Source organism: Haliotis cracherodii, unplaced genomic scaffold (genome assembly GCF_022045235.1).
Source record: "Haliotis cracherodii isolate W230 unplaced genomic scaffold, xgHalCrac1.p SCAF_13, whole genome shotgun sequence".
Classification (NCBI taxonomy): Eukaryota; Metazoa; Mollusca; class Gastropoda; order Lepetellida; family Haliotidae; genus Haliotis; species Haliotis cracherodii.
Genome location: NW_027266268.1, coordinates 1,295,341 through 1,319,347, shown reverse-complemented (window position 1 = coordinate 1,319,347; position 24,007 = coordinate 1,295,341). Strand labels below are relative to the sequence as shown.

The 24,007-nt window shown below is 40.1% G+C and overlaps 1 protein-coding gene across 5 annotated transcripts in view; it reads left to right on the top strand.

Moving 5' to 3' along the window:
- Positions 1-24,007, top strand: part of LOC139459484 (nonsense-mediated mRNA decay factor SMG7-like) — a 179,722-nt gene that overhangs the window by 88,286 nt on the left and 67,429 nt on the right. For all 5 annotated transcript variants that reach the window (XM_071240925.1, XM_071240926.1, XM_071240924.1 and 2 more), the window contains exons 14-15: positions 150-216; positions 7,119-7,232. In XM_071240925.1, coding sequence (XP_071097026.1) covers positions 150-216; positions 7,119-7,232 — 181 coding nt within the window. The remainder of the gene's footprint in view (positions 1-149; positions 217-7,118; positions 7,233-24,007) is intronic.

Below are 24,007 nucleotides of genomic sequence, written 5' to 3'. Positions count from 1 at the left end.
TTCATGTCTCCAAAACTTATAGGTATTCTTTCATGAAACCTTGCATAGACATGCATGGGGATGGGGCTCCTCTTAAAATGAAATTATTAGGAGAATGTATTGAGACAAATGTATCAAGGTGATGACCTTTTGTTTGTATTTTCCCTCAGTTGATGATATCCCGTTGCCAGAAGACTGTGATCTCCGCTGCTTTCAGCCAATAGAGAAAGCCCACAGGTAGGACATAATTCATGTTCCCCAGTTTGTTACAGACCATACCACAGTGTTTGCATTGGGTCCTAAAAGAAAGGGGTCCCATTGCATGTGGTAGCTGCGATCGCAAAAATCGTGAAGCGTTCTAAGGGTATTTGGGGGCATGCCCCTGAGGAATTTGTTTTAAATGTTTTAAATGTTTTAAAATGGTGTACTTTAGGCCATTCTGAGCACAAATAAACTGTCTGGTTAAAATCCGTATGTGTCTGTTCTTATGTGTGTATTTTTTTAAACTCATAACCATATTCTTCATATCTAATAGTGAACACAAGTTACTACCATCCTAGCATTTCTTCATAGAGTTGACGACTGCCTTGTGGTCTAGTGGTAGAGCGTCCGCCCGAAGAGCAGAAGGTCCTGGGTTCAATCCCCGGCCGCATCATACCAAAAGACGTTAAAAGATGGTACTTGTTGTTACCCTTTCAGGCGCTCGGCATTAAGGGGTATTGATGTTAAATTGCAGCATGGTATCTCATTTGGCTAGTTCTATTAATCGTCATCAGTCATCATGAAAAAACAACCTACCTCAGTCTTTCAAGTTTAAGCTACCATCAAACGCATCAAATTAAGTCAGACAAGGTCGCTCATGTTTCGGGAATCGTATTGAATTTAATAACTGTTTGAGATATCATTACTTATTATTGCATGCATGCTTGTGTGTCAATATCATGTATATTAAAGCTATATTTCAGTAACATCAAATAATTGTTTCATTTTAATATAAAAAAAGTTAGATCCAGTGACTACTGGTGCTGACTTCATAAAAAAATGTGTGGTTCATTCTGTTTACAATTTTTAATCCACTTATATACGGTAATACAATTTCTTAAAAAATAACATGTACACATAAACCCCTGCCTGAACATTTTAGTGGGTAATTACATTCTTCTAAATACTGTCACTGCCTATATTTGGTGTTAAATCACATTCTTCTTGCTCAAACTTTTGCCATCTTCTGCCAGCATTTCTGGAAGTAACACCGACAAAATATTGTTATGATTGCGATTGGCTTAACTCTCCGTTTTCTACCAATCAGCAATGCCGTTACAGACATGACATCGAAAAGAAAAGTGATCGGATGCATTCTTGTCAATTCACTTTTCAGATGTGAGCGAAACATCAAACAAAACAACAAATAGTTATGCGTGAAGTAAACATTTTTAAGATTAAAATAGAATTTCTAACAAGTGTCGTGGGTGCATGTAGGTTTTTTTTTTACGTCATTGCAATTTTTTGCATATGGCTGGGGTAAACACAAACTCTGATACTAGTATGTATTTTAATCCTTCTTGGTATCACATGTATCAGGATTGCTTTGACATGAAGTTTATCCCCATCATAGCCGGAACTGCCTTCATAGTCTAGTGATAGAGCATGACCGCATCATACAAAAAGACAATAAAAGATTATGCTTGTTGTTACCGTAGCTGGCAGCATTAAGAGGCTAAAAGTAGGACTGGTCAGCTTGGTGTGTGTGTGAGTGGGGTGTTAATGTTAAACTGTGGTATCTCAGTGTGCAGAGAGAGAGAGAGAGAGAGGAGAAAAGATGTTATATCTACTGGCCTAGCCGCTTCAGTCAGGATGTCAAAATACATGCGATCGATTTCTCCCATACAAGATTTCATAGCGGTGAACATGCATCAGCGCAGCTTAGATTGAGATGGGATCTTGTCTCTAAGAATCAGCTACATGGTCAACCAGACAGACAGTTTCATATCCCTCCACTCTCATCTGTCCTGGAATCAACCCTAGCATTTCACAGCAACTGTTCCATCCTGATGATGATGGAATGTTCATAATCACTATCTCAGAGATTTCTCCACACAAGGTGTTGCTGGAATTCACCAATTTAGACCATTAGTAGTTAGAAGATAGACCTACCTACAAGTACTCACCCACTATCAAGCAGACTCACTGTCCCATAACCAATGACCATAACATATTCCCCTGTTTTAATAAGTAATTCAGAGCATGAATGAAAACAATTGTGTTGAGTTTATGACCTTCTCTTAACACTATAATTGTTAAAAGTATGCGGGGGAAAAATATTTTCCTTTGCAAACTTGACTAAATCCACGAAATCTATAAGATTTACTCTTCTCTTTAAAAGGAGGTGGTACCCCCGATGAAAAAGGTTTATCATGTTCCTAAGGAGTAATTAAACGGACCTTGATCTGAATCATGCACACAGGTGGAACCCACCACCTACCGTGGGATTCAAGCAATTAGTCAGGCAAAATATGAATTTTTAGAATAAAAATATGATTTTTGCTTATCCTGATTCAAACGCTATAGCTCCCACCCAGCCGTGCTTTCTTCGCCAGTGATTCGGACATAGGGTAAGAGAATGAAAGAGTGACGAATCTACCAGCTTGGTCAGGTGGCTCCAGTGCATCTGCATGTCTCAAGGGGTGCGTTTGGGTGAGCTGTTTTTCTGTTCTCTGGGAACACAGTTCAGGAAGTTCAGCTATAGTGGAGCGGCTAAGCAGAGAAAATGTGCCTTTTATGATAAAAGAATGAAACTTTTATCATTAAATGCCAAGCGAACATTTTCAGATTTCATTTTGTGCATGCGCAGAAGGTAAAGAAAATTTTGCCTTTCCTGGCCACTGTTTTAGATTTGTAACTACCAAACATGCACTAAAAGTTTTATAAGAAAAAAATACTGATCCACATACTGGTTAAAAGTGTTGAAAATAAAATAGTCATTTTTATGAAAACTGGCCCTCACACCAACAAAGTCCTTTGTATTTAAGTGAGGACTTTTTGCACTTGCATCGGTTGTTACATCCCTTTCTGCAGCCAAAAGAGACCAACTCTTGACAAGATTTTGATGCGTGGTGTAATGTCATCCAGTGGGGAACAATGACCACTTTCCTTCTGTATCCAGCCAGCCAGTCAGTTGGAGATGGGAGTTCAGGTTGTGGATGAAGTGACTGACCATATATGACCTGACTGGTAAGCTGCCGTTTTGACATGCTGGACAAGAGTTGCATTCGTTGGATGACATGAATTGAGTTTTTCATGGCGAACAGTCTTTCTGGATTGATCAACATTCATGTCAAAGGCTTGTCTTGTCATACATCAATATGAACTTCTCAGTGATGTTCATAGCAGCATCTGTGATGGTTCCAGGAGCACAAGACAGAGCGACTAGAGCCTGCGTGACCCCTGGAAAGACTTGCCATCTTGTCCAGGCCATCTTTGTACCATGTCTTGAAAAGGCTGAGACAGTATCACATCCTGTCAGCATGAAACATTGGAAAAGCACATGATTTCAAGACATGCTTATATTTCATGAGTCTAAAAGGCTAGCCACAGTTTCGAATGAATTGGCAAGCTGATCTGGGAAACCATAACTGCAAGCACTACAACATCTGTATCTACTGTTCGCATCATAATCTTGTAATGGCCATGTTTTGCAGCATGCGCAGTGTGAATTAAGCATCTTCGGCTTCTTCGTGGTTGCAAGTGAAGACAGATCATGTTGCTGAGGAACACTTAGTACCTGTTCTGCTACCTGTTTACACTATTTGGAAAAGAGAGCAATACTTCAGGATAAGCATAATTGATACTATTACTCTGAAAAATACATGTTATTGTTGTTGTTAAAATTATTCCTGAAAAAATAATAGTTTTAGATACAATTCCTTCCAATCACTGCATCAAAGTTCTGTGAAATAATGCATTTGGGTATACACCGAAATGAATGTAAATATTATTGAATGAAAGTTTAATTAAACTTGATGAAATAGATTATATGGATAACAAACATGAGTCCAGATATACAATTAAACACTTTTTATTACCGATGGTGTAACGACAGGATTAACTTGTGTAATTCAATATGGATATTGTTGATGTTCTATTTCCGATGACAGATCATGACGAGTCGTAGTTGTAGGTCGGGGGTCTGGCTTATCTACTGCACATAACATTTTGATACAGATTTCAAGGACCAACTTGATACCTCGGCTTATCTATTACATCGGCTTATCTACGGTCAAATACAGAACCAAGAAACGGCAGCTTTGAGGTCATCATTTTTGTCACAGTTTTTTGCAGGAGTTCTTTCAGTTAAGGAAACAGGTGGGAATCACTTGGTGCCAGGTCTGGTGAGTATGGAGGGTGAGGAAGCTCTTCGAACCCACATTGTCGTACAGCAGCCTTTGCAAGTCAAGAAGTGTGAGAAGAAGCATTGTCATGAAGGACTCCAGCAGTCAGCATTCCTCGCCGCTTTTCTTTGAAAGAATCTCTCAGGCGATGAAGCACTTTTCTCTGAAGTGAAAAACTTGATGACTGCTTGGTACTTGTTCTTTTCCATTTCTGTGTCCATTTGGACCCCTATCACGTTACACTTGCAACAAGCAGACATACAAATGGCCTCAACAGACCAAATACACTTGCAATGAACTGGTCAAACAATGTGCTACATTGACAAGTTCACTTTGTTATAGCCCATAGTTGAAAGTTGGTTAGGCTGAGAACATTTTGACCAGCCCTCATACTTCCTTAGCTGTTCTCTATTCTCATTTTCTGTTCTCAAGAAGTGATTGCGATTTACTTTCGACTGTAGACGATGAGGTGGACGGTTTCTCCGTCTTTTCATTTGTGTCCATCGGCTCGGAATCGTGTCCACCATCACTATTATTAATTACAATGCAACTGTCATCATTCTTTTCAGTCACAACTTTTGGTGGAACAATCATGTTTTTGCTGTGCGAAGGTGAAAAAGTACATTGATAGAATGTCAAGTAAAGCAGAACGGTCTTCGCATGTCGGCTAAAATCGATCAAACTGCACACAGTATTATCATTTAGTGTAACTGAATCCTCTCACCGCTGCTATCAAATTTTCATGGACACAGACGATAAATGCAGTAATATGAATTCTATTGCAATCAGGAAGCTGGTGACCGGAAAAACAGTGAAGCAAATGTCAATCAAGTTAATTAATCGTAAAAAAACATGAGTATCGGAAGCATTTTATAGGGTCAGTTGGCTAGTCGGAAGAAGAAGGTTTTTTTTTTAAAAGGCTTTCAACAGGGTTCAAAATACCCCAAGTACTTGTGCAATATTAAGTCAGTTTACATTAGTCGCATCAGAAATAATTTATTGTCGACAGTATAATCTTTTTAGGTGGCGAACAATAGATAAATTTAGGTCGCCAGTGTAGATTCAAGTCGTGTTGGCGATCAAAATGATTGCTACTTTAAGGGCTACATAAAACTGTAAACATGCATCATTCTTACATATTTTTCACCATATAGCATGTCTCCTGCCCAAAGTTTTCACATTTCTCTTAGTGATGAATTTCAGCAAACACTTTTCATTTGAAGGTTTGTAACTACTCATTGTAGTATTTGAAGTCCCTCATCAGCCGACTGTCCTGAGTCACAACTGTGATTTTTTTAATAGAACTGAACTTAAAATGAACAAAAATGGGATTACTTTGACATTTTGCAGAAGACAAGCACAGATTTGCTCATCAATAATTACTGCCTAAATAGTGCAACATTTAAGATATGAAAATTCAAGTAGTTAGTCCATGCCTCCTTTGTGTTGACATCAGTCGTGTTGCACCTCACATTATCCAGTTGGGCGACACAACAGACTCCAGTGGTGATTATGGTGCTAGAAGGTTTGACATGTCCCCTGTCATGTGTAATATAGGAGACTCACCAACCATGCCATAGGAGCTACCTGTCTTCTGATTGCCAGTTACTTTCACTTGTACAATCCAAGGTCACATCATTCTGATTAGGCAGAGGGTTGAAGGATTACAATATTTCATGCTATTATCCATCAGCCCAAGTTGGCGGTGGATATAGACACAGGCTCCCTCCGTCTGTCTGTCACGCTTTGTTTCTGGAGGAGAACATGGAAACCATAAGAGATAACTTTATACAACTTTGTACACACATTCACCATATGATGTAGATGTGTGTTTTGCTATTTTGGTTTCCCCTGCATTTTAAATATTTATTTTGACGTAATAAGCGCCCAGGGTGCTCTCAAAATGAGAAATAGAAGGCTCTTATTAGAATATTATTTTTGTGGAAAAAACAGAGTTGAAAGATAAATTTTGTGGTCTATGCTGACAGCCTGAAATGTTTGTATATGACATATATATGTTTCCAGAATTTAATTGCCCATGATTATGGGTGCATATAACACACGAGTGTGTATTATACACGAATAAATAAGTCTTGTGCACATTGATCAATCCTAAGGAGTGCTAATTGGGATTGTTCACTAGCCAATATATTAGCAAGTATCGTCTTGGGCGCTTATTGGAGCAGGACGCTTATGACGTTGATTATGTATATTATATATAAATTTTATAAATATGGACCAATTCCCTGAATTGAATAAAAGCTGAACTGGAAAATCATTTTAGAGATTTTGTAGAAACTGGGTAAACACATTCACAATATGATGTATATGTAACTTTCGCTATTTATTATTCCCCCAATTATTTTGTCTTATAAAAAAATTATATTTAGACTTGATCTCATTTTGACCTCAGTTCTGTTATGTACTGCTCCATGAAACTTGGTAAAAGTTTCAGGCTGCTTTAGAGTGTTTGTCATTTAAAGATTCTATATTTTATTTTATTTTATTTTTTCAATTAAATGGCACACCTGTAGACACTGCAATAAACAAAGCTATAAAAGAATTCATAGTAGATGTATTGGAAATTCACCAGGTTTTGTACCTTATCTGTACCATGTACCTAACTCTTTTATTGAGATGTTAAACAGTAGCTCTTGTATTCAACCTTTTCTTCATTTGATTGCACAAGTCATTGTCTTCAAGATTGGACAGTGGGCGGGGTATATAGATGATTCCGTCTTCTTGTTTCAGTAGCTACAGTTTCAGTCGAGTACCAGTTGATGGCCTCCAGCCCATGCTGCAGTTACAAATCAGATGTCACCGCTTACTTAATCATGGAAAATGGTTGGCCCAGCAAGTTGTAGGGTAAGTATTTAATAAGCCCACCGCTGTTGAAAAAATTACCACTGGTACCACGCTGTGCTTTCTCAAACCTATTAAACTGTCAAAAAGGATTTGTGGCAACACTTTCCAAAAAGGTATTTCCATGTTCACCATAGTAACTCTTTCAACACCAGTCGGGGCGGTCGGGTAGCCTAGTGGTTAAAGCGTTCGCTCGTCACGCCGAAGACCCGGGTTCGATTCCCGACATGGGTACAATGTGTGAAGCCCATTTCTGGTGACCCCCGCCGTGATATTGCTGGAATATTGCTAAAAGCGGCGTAAAACCATACTCACTCACTCACTCAACACCAGTCAATCAGAAGCTTTAACTTCTGTGACACCGACTTCCCAGGGACTCTTGGGAGAGATAGATGAAACCTACATTTATCAAGGAAATTATCTGCTTGTAAAACATCTTTGCTACTACATGTTTTACACCATTTGAAAGGTGTAATTGTAATGTTTATTAATATGAAAGTTATTAATGTAAATCTGGCTTCATTACCCATGTACTTCATTACCTGTGTGCTATTTGTTGTTCTTACTGTACATTTGGCTTCATTACCTGTGTGCTATTTGTTGTTCTTACTGTACATTTGGCTTCATTACCTGTGTGCTATTTGTTGTTCTTACTGTACATTTGGCTTCATTACCTGTGTGCTATTTGTTGTTCTTACTGTACATTTGGCTTCATTACCTGTGTGCTATTTGTTGTTCTTACTGTACATTTGGCTTCATCCAATTATCTGTATGCTACTTGTTATCTATTACCTGTTGTTGACAATGTTAACCTGCTGCTTATCACAACATGTCATGCATATATACCTCTCATCACTTGGTTGTTGTCACTCCAGCTTGATAAATGTGTAAGAATCAGCATCGAAAAGTCACTATATGCAATAAACCAGAAGTTGTTATCCACGTTTTCTTATGTCTTCTTATGAAAGTTATGTTTATCACATTATTTAAATAACACATTTACAACTTAATTAAGTTTGTTTTATATGAGGTAACTCATACGTATTGTCCATATTAACCACCAAGGAAGCAAACATTTTACGATTTTTGGCAAATATGATTTTTTAATTAATTCAGCATTCCTCCCTGACTATAAATAGCCTGCAAGGTGCGGTGTTTCACTTTCGAACAGTGACTGACAATGTAAACACAACCGAGTGTCGTGAGAAGCTTTTTAAAAAACGTATGTAAACGAGATCACCATTGACCGTCAAACTTCGTATCAACTTGAATGACAAGAAAATTATTATAATGGATTTCCTTTTCTTTCACATAGTTTTCACACACAAAACTGTGTTTGATCATTAGATCCACATGTGTCCCTTGTATTTTTGTTTGGTGGATTTGGATACACTTCGAGCACAAATTTTAAAGCACAATCTGGCATCACTTCCCTTTTGTCCACACCAATCTGCTGCCAAGTTTAATATCCATTTCATCAAGTCCGAGTATCTATTATCTCTCCAAACAATTTTACTATTTAGCTCAGTCCAGAAGTATTTGTAGCGCTGTTTTCGAATTGACGAATTTCTGCAACATGGTGGCGGCACCATTCCCTAACTGCTATTGCCTGTGTGGTATCAGGTATGGTTGACAAAAGCTGTGTGGACAGACATATCTGGCTGTGACACTGATTCACTTATCCCAAGATTGGGCCCTGAATTTGTCAAAGTTTCTGTTGCACTTGCAAGGGTGGGACACCATCTTGTTGATTTGAGTTGTCAGTCGGAATGTTCTTGAATTGAACTTTCTCCACGATGAAGTCATCAATGTAAAAATCGAAATGATCAAAGGCTCCCCTGATCATCGTGAACAACTCTCTGATGTTTTGTTGCTCATATTGAAGACAAGCAAACTTGCAAAGTACTTGACAGTTAGCAGCAATCCATATCGGATGCGCTGACAGGGCGTTGTTGCTAGGAGATCATGTGGTCAGAAAGGGGGCAAACAAAAAGTTATAGAAAGTAATTAGAAGAAATCTGCAGTGCAATCCTAAAATACCATGTGCATAATCTTTTATTGTAATAGTATTCACGAAAAACTTTCTTTACTAAAAAATGCAAATTAATTTATTGATTCATCCCAAGGTCAAAACCTGATCACGTGGGTGGGTATTTCGAAGGAATCTTGTGATGACGCCATGAATTCGGCTGTGTGTATATATTACATTGTTGCTCGTCATGGATGGAGAGAAAAAAAGCATCTGAGTGCGAGACCAAATACATGAGTTCATGCCAAAGTAGTTCCAAAAGATGATGATGATCCTTGTAGACAGTGACCTGAATAATCTTGATGAAAATAATGTTGAAATCTATGTTCATGCACACATGCACATGACAAATATTTATCTGAACATCGTTTCGAAGTATGTGAGGCTGTCTGTGTTTTGTGTTCCCCATCTCTATTCTGACGTGAAATAATATGAAGTTTTCGTGTCGCAATCTTTCATGACGCTATGAAATTGGGCACTGATCTAATAAATGAATTCTACTAGACTGAGATCTACCATTGCACAGTCATAAAAGAACCATGTCAACTTTAACTTACTTCAGTTGTTTATTTAAAAAAGATTTCTGAAGCAAATGACTCGATCTACGTAAAAAATTCTAGACTAAAACACTGCTACTGGGCAATGAAAACATGTGAAGGAAACGATAAAAACTACTTTCATCACTTGAAAATATTTTGACCATAACTAGGATTTTCACAATCGTTGTCATCCAGATTCCAGATGAAGGCAAGACGAACACAGGGAAAAAAAACCCTGTTGAAATCACTGATTGCCGTGTATATTGTGGGAAATGCTATTCATAAACTGCAAGTATACCGTGCACCACAGAATTACAGGATTGGTGCTGTTATTCATATTAGGGTGTTCTGTTCATAAACACTGCTCGTATTCATCCCGACAAACATATTTCGTTCTCGTCAAGAGAATAGCTCAGAACTAATTTGTATGTTGCACTGGAATGGAAACATAAATCATTGACATTCCACAGTAACATATTTTGAAGATGTGAAGACGACATGGCAGATAAGTTTTGAAACCAAAGACCTACCCATTTGTTGAAAAGTCTTGGAATCGTTTGATGGATATTTATTACCATTAAAACTTATGTCCTTGTTATGAAACGCTCCCATGGGTGGATGTTTACATGACTTCACCTGTTAACGCAGTGACCTGTCAGATCACTCGTATAAGTTCCACCCACTCAGAGTGTGGTAGTTCCTACTGCAAATGCCACTTTAGTGCATCTACTGCTTACCTTTTGACAGAAACAAAGTTCTGCGAGGTCTAGGCTGAAGAACAAGTTGTTCCAATCAAATATGGAGCCGAGCCGACCCTACTTAGCTGCCAAGTGATCAAAAGGAAGTGTTGACACGGGGCAGACATGTTGTGTATAATTTTGGTCTCAAACTTTTGGCTTAATTTGTGGTTGCGCTCTGCTTCCACCTTAATTTCTTCTGCTACGGGCGGAGTATGTGTTTATATATTTATTATGCTTGTATTTGTGTATTAATGTGTATTAATTGTAGGGGAAGAGACTTTTGTACTTTTTCTTTACGTTTGTTGTTCGTATCTGCCATCTGGAATTTCATAACGTGTGTCTCGTTTTTCTCGAGTCATTTTTTTTTCAGTTGCTGTCTTGGTAGTTTATTAAAAAATATTTACCTTTAGCTGCTAGTTGGTTTAGCAAGTGTTTAACGCTAGTTATTTGATACAATAAATTCTGTGTCCCCGATTTAAACCTTGGTTTATTTCTTGTATTTTGCAAATCTTTCTACAAGATGTCAAACTTTTCATGTTTAATTTATGCTTGCTCGTTACCATGGTAAAATGTCTGCTAAGGATTCTCACCCACGATGTCTGGATTGTACTCAAGTTTGTCCACCAGAATTAAAAGCTTTACAAGATAAAGACAGGTATCACGAAAGCGTATTGCTCAGCAGTCCCTACGGCATCCTACAAGGATGTGCAGGATTCATCCCTCACGAATCAGTCCTCTACTTTGGGTTTGGCTCTACCCAGCATCCAGGTCCACATTCGTAGAAGCACATCTACAGGACCAGACAGCTTCAGGGCTGTGATCCAAGGCACAGCACACATGGCATATCAACAACCTCGAGTTGGAGGTGCTCATTCTGGCAAAATCACATTGACAGGAGCGTCTCCAGAACACTCAACTCACCATCTCTACTGACAACAGCATGGTGGTTTGGTGACTGTGCAACCAAGGGACATCACACTCTCACTTTAGTCCAGCACATCCCCAGGTGTCGGAACATTTTGGCAGATGCTTTATCCAAGCCGACTGAGTGGAAACTTCATCCATCAGCAGTTGGGTCTCTCCAATTCGGATCTACAGGCATCGGTGGTAGCCACAGTCAGTATCACCTGGGAAGGACTTAGAGCGTATGCTTTTCTGCCGCCTTCCTTCCCAGGTTGATACAAAAGATAAGAACAACTAAGAGCCTCACTTTGATTTTGGTTGTGCCCTGGGGGCCGGCGAGGGGGTAGTTCGTACACCACAGAAGTCTTGCAGAAAATGACCCACTAGCCCTGCCAGAGTGGTCAAACTTACTCATCCACCCTCACAGCAAGTTGCCACACCCAACACCAGGCAGGTTTCATCTGCACGCCTGGTTCATCTCAAGAGAGCCCTAGGTGCTAAAGGCTATTTGGCTCAGGCAGCTAAGCCCATTGCCCTGGCTTATATGATGATAACTGGCAATCCTTTGAATTCTTCTGTAAGGAGAAGAATTGGGATCCCACTACAGCCTCGCCTCAGTTCCTGGCCGAGTACCTTCTACATTTGCGTACCAAACAACACCTGAAGGGCAGCTCAATTATGACATACTTGGTGGCCCTTAATTTAGAATCATAAGATAACCAAAATTCCGGAACTACAGGCCCTCCTCATTTATTCAAGCTTGAGGATAAGAAGGCCAGTATTTGAATGTGGTACTCTGGGGGTTGTGTGGTCCTCCATTTGAGACTGCATGTAACGTTCTTTTTTAACCTCACCAAGAAGACGATCTTTCCCCTGGCACTGGCCACAAAAGTTATGTTTTGTGAGTTACATTTACTCTTTCAGCTTTCAGCGTGGTATGCACAGGCTTTGTTGGGATTTTATTGCTAAGAATCAGGACAGCCCGACCTGACTTCACCATTCCATCTCCAGGATTGTGGGAAGAACTCCTACTCTACCCTGTGCATGAGTTTTCTTCAGCCATTCCATTTTCTTCAGCCCTGTGTGGCGCCTGGAAACGGTTGTTTATTCCAGTCTTCCAGACTTACACAACCAAAGTCAGCCGTAATACCATATCTCTATGGTTATTCGCCGTCATCCCTCAGACACACGAGATCGCCGACCTTGATTCCCCCAAGACCGAACAATCCTCACGAGATCAGGGCGGTTGCTTCTATGATGGCCCTACATAACAACTGTTCTCTTAGAGTGATCATGGAAGGATGTTTTTTGAGGTCTGAGAGACCTGTCGAAGATGTTGTAGCCCAGGGTTACCATCCCTGATTATCAGGTTACAGCCTTGGCTCGGTAATTCAGTTTCTAGACTTTAGCGCATGCTAATTTCTCTTACTGTTTTTTTTACCTGGAAGATCTCAATTTCGTGGACAGGATTGAGTCGAGTAGTACTGATCTGCGCAGATGACCCGCTGTACAGTTTACTTGACCTTTGTGTTAATAGGGTTTATCTAAATTGAGGACAACATCGGAAGGTATGGCCTCCGCCGTACCGTCTGATACAGATGCTATAAGGAGTAATGCAGGATATGTTAAAAACTTAAGTAAGAACAAAATATTTTTTACTTTTGTAGACTTATCCTACATTACTGCGTCTAAGGGCCCACCCATCGCAGACATGCCACTATGTCTTCAGATGAAATTGCGTGTATCAAGCAGTAATATGAAGTTTCCATGACATCTTCACTTCTGTTTGGTCATGTGGCAGCTGCATTGGTTTGGCTTCATACTTGGCTGGAACATCTTTTTCTTCAGCCTAGACCTTGCACAGCTTCGTTTCTGTCTAAAGGTAAGCAGTAGATGCATTAAGGAGTAACATTAGGAAATACCTCCATTTTTGAAGCTTCGTATGGAAAACACCTGCGTCCAGTCGTTCGATATTTGGCATCATTCGAGAGCTCATGACTTCTTTAATATGACAGTTACCCCCATTCATATAATGAGGTCTCTCTAGGTCTATTTCTACCCAAAGACTTCATTTCCAGGTTAGAAGGACCCTGCCATGTTATTTCCGGTAATGGCATCACTTTCCTTTCTGTCTAATGGTGGTAGTTGATATTTAAGGTGCTTCTAATCCATCCTACGCCAAATTGACAGAATAATCAAGGGTGGTAGATTGATTCTTGGCCACAAAGTCTGGGAGCGATATCAGAATTATTGAGGTCCAATGTTTATAATGGGTAAGACAAGAATAGTAAAGGCATGTAACTCTGAAACTCTTGCTGCTGTTGCCATGGCTAGGAGAAACAATGTTTTCCTGGCTTTTTGAAGTACGGTAGCTGTAGCCATGGGTTCCGTTAACAATGCCGGTAGTACCACAGATAGTACTACTTGGGGAAGATACGAGGAGTTCGAATATCTCCTAGTGGAAAGGATCTCATTAGTCTGTTGAGAATGGTTTCCGATTGATAATCCGTCATGTTGAAGAACAGAATGAAGGGCTGATCTATAATCTTCTATCGTCGCATGTTGGAATTTGCTGTCATGACGTAGATGAAGTAGAAAATCCGCTACCATAGGGATTGATATAGCATTAGTTACAATCCCTTGTCGTCTTCTCCACTGGACAAACTTGTCCCATCTGTTGTCATATATAAGGGAGGATGAAGGTCTCCCTGATCTTGGCACAGCTTCTGAGGCAAGCTCGGAGTATCCGGGTGTTTGCATCTTTTGTGTGATATCTTCCAGGCGGTTAGATGTAGGCTGGGCAGATTGTCGTGGAAAATGCTGGACTTGGGTTGTCGTAGCAGATCTCGACGAATTGGTAGCTGGATAGGTTCCTCCATTAGTAATTTTAGTAGTTAGGGGAACCACGCCCTGCTGGGCCATATTGGAGCTATGAGAATTATAACGCAATCTGTCTGGGCCACCTTGTGGTTGACTTTGTGTAGGAGAGACAATGGTGGGAATGCATAGCCAAATACATTCGTCCAATCCATCGATAGTGCATCGATCTTGTGAGCTCTTGGGTCGGGAACTGGACTGACATAAACTGGAAGTTGGTTGTTCTGACATGTGGCGAATAGATAACTTGGTTATCCAGTTGAAGATCTGTGGATGCAATGTCCATTCTGTTGCCACTATTCTCCCATGAAAGACTGTTGGCCAGTATGTTCAGTTTCCTGGGTATATGTCTCGCTTCCATCCGGCAATTGAAGGAGTCTGCCAAGGCAAACAATCATGTAGTGTCCGTCATCAGGGAGCTGGATCTGGTTCCTCCCTGTTTCTGGATATAGGCCACTGCTGTGGTGTTGTATGTGGCTATGACAACTGATGATAGGGACAGATGTATTTTCCATTCCCGGGTTGGCATAATAGATGGCCTTCATTTCCCTGCAGTTGATATGAAGGTTCCTCTCTTCTGTACTGTGAGATTGTCCATATGGGCTCCCCTTCCCGAATCTGACGCGTCTGTGAATAGATGTTCTGGCGTTGAATAAGTCAGAGGGATGCCTCTCATCACATGCTCTCTGTGAGTCCACCAATGAAGGTCTCATTGTAATCAGGGAGGTAACTGAGTCTGAAACTCTAGGCCGTGAGCTCGCATAGAGTTGATCCAAGTCTGTAGAGGACGTAGCATCAGCCTTCCTCTGAAGGTCATATCCTGTAGAGACATTAAGTTGCCTAGAAGAGACATCCACCACCTCAGCATCTTGCTGGGTTGACTTGAGAGTGATTGAATGATCTTGATAGTCTTGATGAATCAATCCTCTGGTGGGCATAGATATCCTCTGTCTAGCTGAAATCTTGCTCCGATGTATGTGATGTCTTGGACCGGAGTGATCTTTGACTTGGCTGGGTTGACTTGAAAGCCTAGGTTGGTCATAAGTTGGACCAAGAATATCATATTATGATGTAGTTGAGGTTTCTCTTGGTCTGGCGCTAAGAAAATGTCCAGGTAACCATGGATTCGAACTAGCTGGATGTGAGCAAACTTGATGACTGGTGAATTGCTATCCCGTATGGTAGGACTTGAAATTTGCCATTGACTGTGAAGCGTAGAAATTTCTGATGAGATGGGTATATCTGGACGTGAAGATAACACCTTGTAGGTCTAGACTGATAAGCCAGTCTCCCGTCTTCAACATCGACCTTAATTTCCGTATGGACTCCATCTGCAATCTTTTGTTGAGAGTCTTTAGGTTGATGATCATCCTCATCTCGGTTGTATTTGTGGTGCTGTTGGTCTCTGTTAGTCTCCAAATGGCTCGCTTCTGTAGTAGCTTCTTGACGGCAAGATCTGCTGCTGCTGCTTACTTGCCTCTGGATAGATGGAATCTGCGTCTGACGGCATGTGTGTTCAGGATGGGACGTTTCCTGAAATGTAGCTTGTAGCCGTGAGCCACTTAGTCTAGAATCCAGCGGTCAGGTGTAACTAGCTTCCAATTTTTGGTGTATGACAGAAGGTGCCCTCCTACTGGGCCTGGGGTCGGCATTATGTTGAAAAATAAATCACAGTCCATAGACATAACCAGTTCGAAAGGGTCTATAACGTCAGAGGGGGTGGTAAGGGAGTCAGAACCTGAGTTCACCTCTGCCATACCACAGTGATTGTAGCCTCGTTTCTTGTAGTCTGGTTGGCGAAAAGAATCCTGCGAAGATTGTCGTTTGTCGAACCCCCGACAAGGTTGGAATGAATCCTTCCCGAGGGGACAAACTTCTTCTCAGGAGGCTGTTTAGCAGATGAGGATTTATAGTCCCATGGACATTTCTGAGGCTGTGATGATCCATGGGCTTTAGCAGCTAAGTTAATGGTTGAAATTTTGAAACGTTCTGCAGTGTCTTGTCTCACTTCATCTATGATATGACCCAATTTCCCGTTGAATTTTGTGTAGGTGATATAGGTTGTGAAGTTATCAACCTCTTGGTTTAATTAGAAACAGCTCTGAATCGGATCTGGGTTAAGAGTTGTTGACGCTGTAAACATAGGAGTTATGAAGACGTCCAGACTTGAAAGGAGAGTAAGTCTTCCTGCATCCTGACCATAGTGTCTAGAAGGCTATGGATGAGTCCGACTTGATCAGCCCTGTTTCAAGTGTGGACAGATGGCATTACCCTCTGCAGCCTCGTGATCAGGGAATTTTTCTTTGCCAGAGCTATCTGCTTGATTTTTGCCATTTCTTCATCCAGCACTGAGATCTTTGTCTCTGATATGCTCTTCACCATGTCCTGTTGTTGCTGAAATAGTTGGTGTATCAGACTCATAGAGAGTCCTGGAGATGGTGGGATATCAGGAGAGGAAGGTGCTGGGGTGGAGGCTGATTTCTCAGCCATGATATTCTCGACCTTCTTACCGGCCTCCCGTCTTGGCCATGGTTGTAGCATTGGCCGTCTTGGATAAGATTTTCTCATCAGTATTTACGCACTTCTCACACCTCTTGTCTTTACTACAAGGTAGTGCCTCTGCACTTTATGCAGCTTTCATGAGGATCTCCCATGACCATGAACCGGCCACACTTCTCCATGCCAGACTGCATGTTGACATCACAAAGAGCACCAAACACCGGCTATACTTATGTGCGTGTAATAACTTTCAGCAGCAAAATCGATGTGTACTTATATGTCTGTTATTTTAGAAAACCATTTAAATAATCTTAGATTAATGTGACTTACTACCAAGTGCTAGATTGTTACCAGTATTTTAATAGGTGTTGACTCACAGGGAAAAAAGTGATATTGTCGCCATTATGACGTCATGGCTTTGGTTGTTACGAGACTACTTGGTGACAACTAATTGTGTGATTGACAGTGAAGAGGACGTCTGTTGAAAATCTGACAATTTTAGTTTGTGCGATTGAAGCCAAAATACAGGATTTATGGCAGAGATGTAATAAAGGTAGAAGTTTCATAAATTTTTTATACTTTATTGATCATCACAGATGTTTTTGTTCAACAACAAAGATTTATTTGGTACTTTATTTGCCATTCCACAGGGACTGACAGTCACATAAACTTCCGGTCCAAGCCTAAAGGGAACAATGTATCTGTGTTTCGTGGTCCCATTCCTGCCAATCAGAATCTCTGTAGCTCTGTGGCTATTTACAAGGATCATAACACCTATCATTGGGTTTTCTCATCTGTGGCATGTAAGACTTCACGGATATACTGATTATTTTCTCTCAGCAGACCAGAATAAATTACTCCTTCATGGCCAGGATCATGTTCAGGTCTTGGTGATGGTAGATGTAGTGCCTGGGGATTCTGGCGTTTCTTTACCTACAAGGGAAAACTCCAGTTAAGACCTAAGTAGACTTGGCTAAATTTCCACAAAGCTCTCGATCTAGATACCGTCTAGACAGAAACATCAACTTCAGTTCTAATTGCAACAGACAATAATAATAACAATAATAATAATAATGTCAGACAATAGATCCCACCACCCTCACTCTTCCCTCAATCGCTTACATTTACCAATCATTATGGGAGGACATGGTTTGATTAACGTTTGGGCTCTTCATGATAGAATTGTTTTGTGCACTGTTGCACACATTTATTTGTCTGATGATCCTCTTGTGAAGCATGTCAAGACTTATGATGAAAAACAAGGCATTCCACAGTTTTCTAAAATGAGCCAAGGATGTCGGTGTTGATTTTGTTGATGGTTCTGTACTGCTGGACGGTACAGAAATGAGTGTCACCGAGCGAAGTGCAATATCAAGTCGGCCCAGATTCATTTTTTCAAGGAGAGGCTTTCTGAACAACCACTGCATCGAGTTTATGTGCCGTGTGTTGAGAAGATCAGCAATCCTGCAGAGTTCTTCACTGGGATGAAGTCGTCTGGCCTCAAAAGTGAAACAGAAGGCTGTCTGTTAGCTGCTCAGGACCTGTCACTTCCAACTCGAAACCGTCAATGTGTGATTTTGCATCAAAATGTGAATATGAAATGTAGATTATGTAATGAATTAAATGAGACTGTCCAACACATTGTGAGTGGATGCCCAGCTTTGGCACAGACACAGTATCTTAAGCGACATGAGGGGGTGGCTCGATCATTTTATTACCGTCTTCGCCATGCTTGTGGTTTTGACACAGGTCCATCCATGGTACGACCCGGAATATGTAGAGGGCGTCATGGAAAATGACAAATACAAAATCCTTTTGAAATAGGCCCGTATACAGCCTCAGACATATCCAGGCTAACAAACCTGATCTTGTCCTTTTTTGATAAATCCAATAAAACATTTATATCATTGAATTTTCTGTCCCTTTTGACAGTAATGTGATTGACAAGATTGAGGAAAAACATGGCAAATATGCAGACCTTGCTTTCGAAATGTCACACATGCATCCCAAGTACCGGTACCAAGTTGTCCGACTCGCCATTGTTCTTGGTGCCTTAGGTTTGGTACCTTCCAATCTGTTGACTGACATCGCGGGAGTCCCCGGGTTAGCTACCGGGAATACAGCCCTTCTTACAATCTGGGTAATGCAGAAGGCTGCAGTGTTGGGGAGTCTTCACATTCTCCGAAAAGTTCTGTCTGGGCTGCGGGTAGAAGGGGCAAGGACCCTGAGCTGATGATGAGCCTAACCAGCCTGACTGTGCCAGGATCACCCAAACCCTCTTTGCTGCATTATTAATTTTAATAATAATAATAATAATAATAATAATAATAATAATGATAATAACAGGCTATTTATTTAGTGCATATTTCCACACCACTCAGGGGCATGCTCAAAACAACTCTTCAGTGGATGCTTACATTCAGAGGCAGGGAGGCTGGAGGTCAGAGAATTTAATGAAGGAGATTACACTTTTATTCCCATTTGCAGACTGGGTGCAGACAAAATGGTCACTTTATCCCAAAGTATTCCAGTCGTCAACTGCGTCCTTGGACACTGCTCATGTCAATCTGTTTTCCAGTGTATGGAAGCCCAGTTCTGGATCCACAGTCTGTCCAAGCAAAAGCCCTATTTGGCCTGTTTTCTTACTCCTTTCCACCTTTGTCTATCCCAGACTGAGTACTCAAGAAGGCAAAAGAGACGCACAGTGTCATTTTCATAGCTCCGGCATGGCCCGGCAAACAGTGGTATCCTAGAATATTTAAACTCCTCATTGAAGAACCTATAGTTACTCCTGAAACGTCACAATCTATTGAGACAACCCAGATTGGACATTTTTGCCCCGGAAAACCTCCATCATCTTTACCTACATAAACTGAAATTGTCTGAAGCAGCTGCTTTACCATAGACAGGACAAGAAATATCTTACTTTGAATAACGTTTTTAGATCACCAGGATAAACTATTAATAGTATTATGCCCAGTAAACAGGTGGCTGTGAACTGTAAGTTTTTTTCATCTGAACACAAAAACACTTAACTCTACAATGACTGAGTAACAGTCTTCTAGATAGTATTGTTATATGCAGTAACAGTTACTCGTCAAGTCTAGTCAATTCACTCGGTAGCAGAGACAATATTTCCCGCCCAATCTCGGACAAAGCCTGTTTCAAAACTTACCAGGAAGGTTGTTGTAGCCCAACCAGGTCACAATGATTCATTTATTTCAGAGTTTGTTTACTTATGTAGGAAACCGAGTAATTTGGGGTAATTATATAAGACAAGGGACATCAGGTGGCTACTGTTAGAACCTATAAGAAACATCATATAAATTTGATATAGTTTACCTCTGACCTGGTCACGGGTCAGCTAAGTGATATGTAAGTACCTGGTACTACTGCATTCAGTGTCTCATGAGCTGGGGTTTCCCAACAAGTAAGTACACTCTAGTACGGGGATATTTCACACAGACTTTGATTAACAAGATGCCTCTATCTTTAGTTATTGAATAGGTTGTTATGTAGCAGGTTGGGGGCGAGAATATGGTGTAAGTAGAATAGTAGGTATGTGGGTTAATTTATTAATACATAATTTTGTTAGGGGAGTTAAATCCATGGGGTTGGAGTAGGGTTAGGACTAAGTGGGCATAAGGGTAGGTAAGAATGCTTTTTCCATGTGATTGTTAAGTTTCTCAAGTAAATATTTTGTTGGAACATTTTACTTTTGTTATTTATTAAAATCTATTATATTTTCCTCAAGCCTTTTTGTCTTGTTTCACCTGCCTAATGCATGAGCCATTCTACAGAATCTCACAGGAGTGTCCCAGCTGACTGACAGTTAAACACAAAACCTGCCATCTCATAAAACACAACGCACAGGGCAATCAGTCAGCAGTGGGATTCGATCTTGACACACTGCAGAGCCAGTGAAGTCTGCTGTCACAGGGCCGCCTGAGGCTAGGTGTTCCTATTACACTTGCATGACATTCAACCACAATTAGACAACTATACTTCCTAGGGCGTAATAGTGGCTGCTCGGATGATAGTTTCTCGGTAGTTTAATGCCTTTTATTTTGGATGATAGACTATCTATTAGATCATTTATGTCTACTGTGAGTTAAGCAGATCATAGGTTAATGGCTGGAATCACATTGTAAGATCTGAAGCTGAATTACAGTCCACCAAAAGTGAAGTCATCGGAACAAGAAGTGACATCATAGGAACAGGAAATATTGTCATCGATTATTATTGTTACTAATTTGATGAATAATACCTCCATGAATTGGTCCTCAGTATTTATAAATGCTGATAGTACACTACTGTGCCATAAAATAAGGGACACTTGAGACATCGCAGGTTTTGCAAGAGACCATCGCATTTGGTTGCCCACAGATTGATGACGTCATCAAGTATTGTGTGCTGCATGCTATGTTGTTGTCTGCTCCGTTTCTCGCAATTTCTGCCACTGACTTTATGATGGTTTAGATAAGCAATATTCTGTCGCCAGACAAAAACGAAGTTATCATAGTCCTGCATTTGAATGGTAAGTCCTGCAGAGAAATAGTCTACTGCTAGATCTACCCAAGGGCACAGTGCATGGTGTGATTCACGTTTTAGCGAGAGAGGAAGTTTAGAAAATCAGCCACGAACTGGTAAACCGAGGATTCTGAGCAACCGTGACAGACGTGTGTTGATTCATAGTGTCAAATTCAATAGATGATCATTGCTTAAAGAAGATACTGACATCTTTAATGAAAACAGGCCTTCTTCTGTTTCCAAAAGAACTGTCTGTGTGAATTATATTGGGAAGGCTATCACAGAAGGATTGTTCGCAAACACATCAGAATTCGAGAGGTGAACAGGAAAAAAGGAGTTTCGAGGGGCAGATCTAAACTGAGAATGCCAATTATTGGATTCTGGGATAAAGTAGTATTTAGTTATGAAACTAAGGTAGAAATCGGGACTGACAACCATATTTATGGGTGGCAAAAGGTGGGAGAAGACTGGTACCCAGGATGCCTCAGTCCACTCCATAATGTTTGAGGGTGCAGGGACATTAACATTCCTAGAAGGAAGGGTAAATGCCGAGAAATATCAAGAAGTGTTGGCCAGTAATTGCTTGACACTTTCCTAACAGTTCTTTCATCTTTCAAGATGACAATGCTCCCATTCACCTTGCACAGTCGGTAATAGATTATAAACTCAACAACCAAATTCAGTCACTCACGTAGCCTGCCCAGTCTCAAGGTATGAACATTATAGAAAACATCTGGTTTAGTATCAAAAGATTTGAAAACACGTGTTCATAACATTGACACTACTGAAGATCTGCAAGAACAGATTTGTGACATGGGAACCTTTGAGTGTTGATTACATCAAAAACGTATACATGAGTGTTCCACGCAGGATTTTGAGAGTATACACAGCAAAGGTCTATATCACCAAATATAAGGTATGTAAGTTTAACATTTTGTCTTCGGCAAGCAACAACAAATAGAACAAATTACACTTCTGGGTTTGTGACGCCACTCAAGTATCTGTTTACTTATGGCACAGTACTGTAACTACCGTTTAGTGGCCTCCTTTCTTCATGTTTTAAGATTTTGACTGTATATCCAGATAATAATAATGTCATAATAATAACCACGCAATAGAAATTCAGATTTCAATTGACAGCCATAAAGAAAGTTTAAGAGACAACAGTTGTCGCCATGATTATTAAATTACCTCTCGTTCTATCTACCCTTTCTTTTTCTTTCGTTGATGAATCAATGAGTCTGTTATTGTTTCCTGTGAGTCTTCTAAATTCGTAGCTAAATTTTCCACCTCTCACATTATATGTATGTATATATTTTGTTTATGTTCTATATAGTGTCTCAAAAGCCCATGTCTGGCTGGACGCACTCCATACACCTTTTGTCTTATGTGCATCAATTTTATATAGTACATGTTGTGCGTGTGACACTTTAATAAACATTTTACGACTACTAGTAACAGCAAAATGGTGATTCTAGATATATCCATGTCTTGGCTACAGGGTAATTAGCCTTTGGATTGAAATGTTCATTCAGACAAAGGTTGTCCCAAATGGGTTGCTATGACAGTTCCATGTATTGTTGCACTAGTAAGTTCAACTGGGCCCACTTGCACAGAACAATCTTAGTTACAATCGATCTTTGGTGGTTACAATCAATTTTACCATACAATTGTCCTATTCCACTTGCACAAGCCGATCTAAGCGCGATTGTAAGACAGCTTGGAGTTAAGATCGCGATCTTAGCTAAGATTGAAATCTTCAACGGTGGAGGTACGAATATCTTAAACTCGACTCCTGTCTAGTTTTCTGCAAACGCGCATAGCTTACTGCGCATACAATAAGTGGAACCGGTAACGACACACATTGCGCCTTGCACAGTATTAAGAAAGGTCCCAATTATTTCAAGGAAACGATTACTAGAATAATGGCATATATTCTTGTCGGCATTAATATTGTCGTGATTTAGGCATTGTTTTCTATTGCAACTATAGAAATACCTACTCATGTTTTTTATTAAAAGTATTGAAATACGAATAAATACCTTATTTAGTGACACGAATATTATGAAATTAAAATAAATAATAATAATAACATTTCCTCATAACATAACACGTAATGCATGATCGTCATCTATTTGGGGGATCTTTTCGTAAAATCCTTAATATATACTTCATATTTTCGTTTTGTTGCTATAACAAAGGATCTTATGACTACCTTTTCAAGATGGGAAATTTAAAAAACTCATAGAAGGGAAATAAGAATAATGAATAACGTTTCGAGAAAGCAGTTGTTTAATATGTTTTCACTGGGTAATAATATTATTTTTTTAAAAGGTGTGAATTTTACTTTTGCTGTTTGTGGGATATTTTACACAAATTTCAAATGTCTCATCATGTGTATTAGCTTGTTTGATGAATACTTGTATTTTTTTCTTTTAAATTCAGATATTTTACTGCCCGTCCCTGTCCCATTCGATTTTGCTCTTCAACTTGTATTTATTTGTAGATTAATTTAATGAAAAAACTTAAGACAAATTAACTGACACGAATGTGACCCAAAAGAAATGTAGGGGGAGGTCAGCGATTCAACAACATTAAAGGGGCACTGATCTAAAGCAATTCCCCGGGACTGGTTGTTGCCTTTGTTATTGTTTTTTCCCG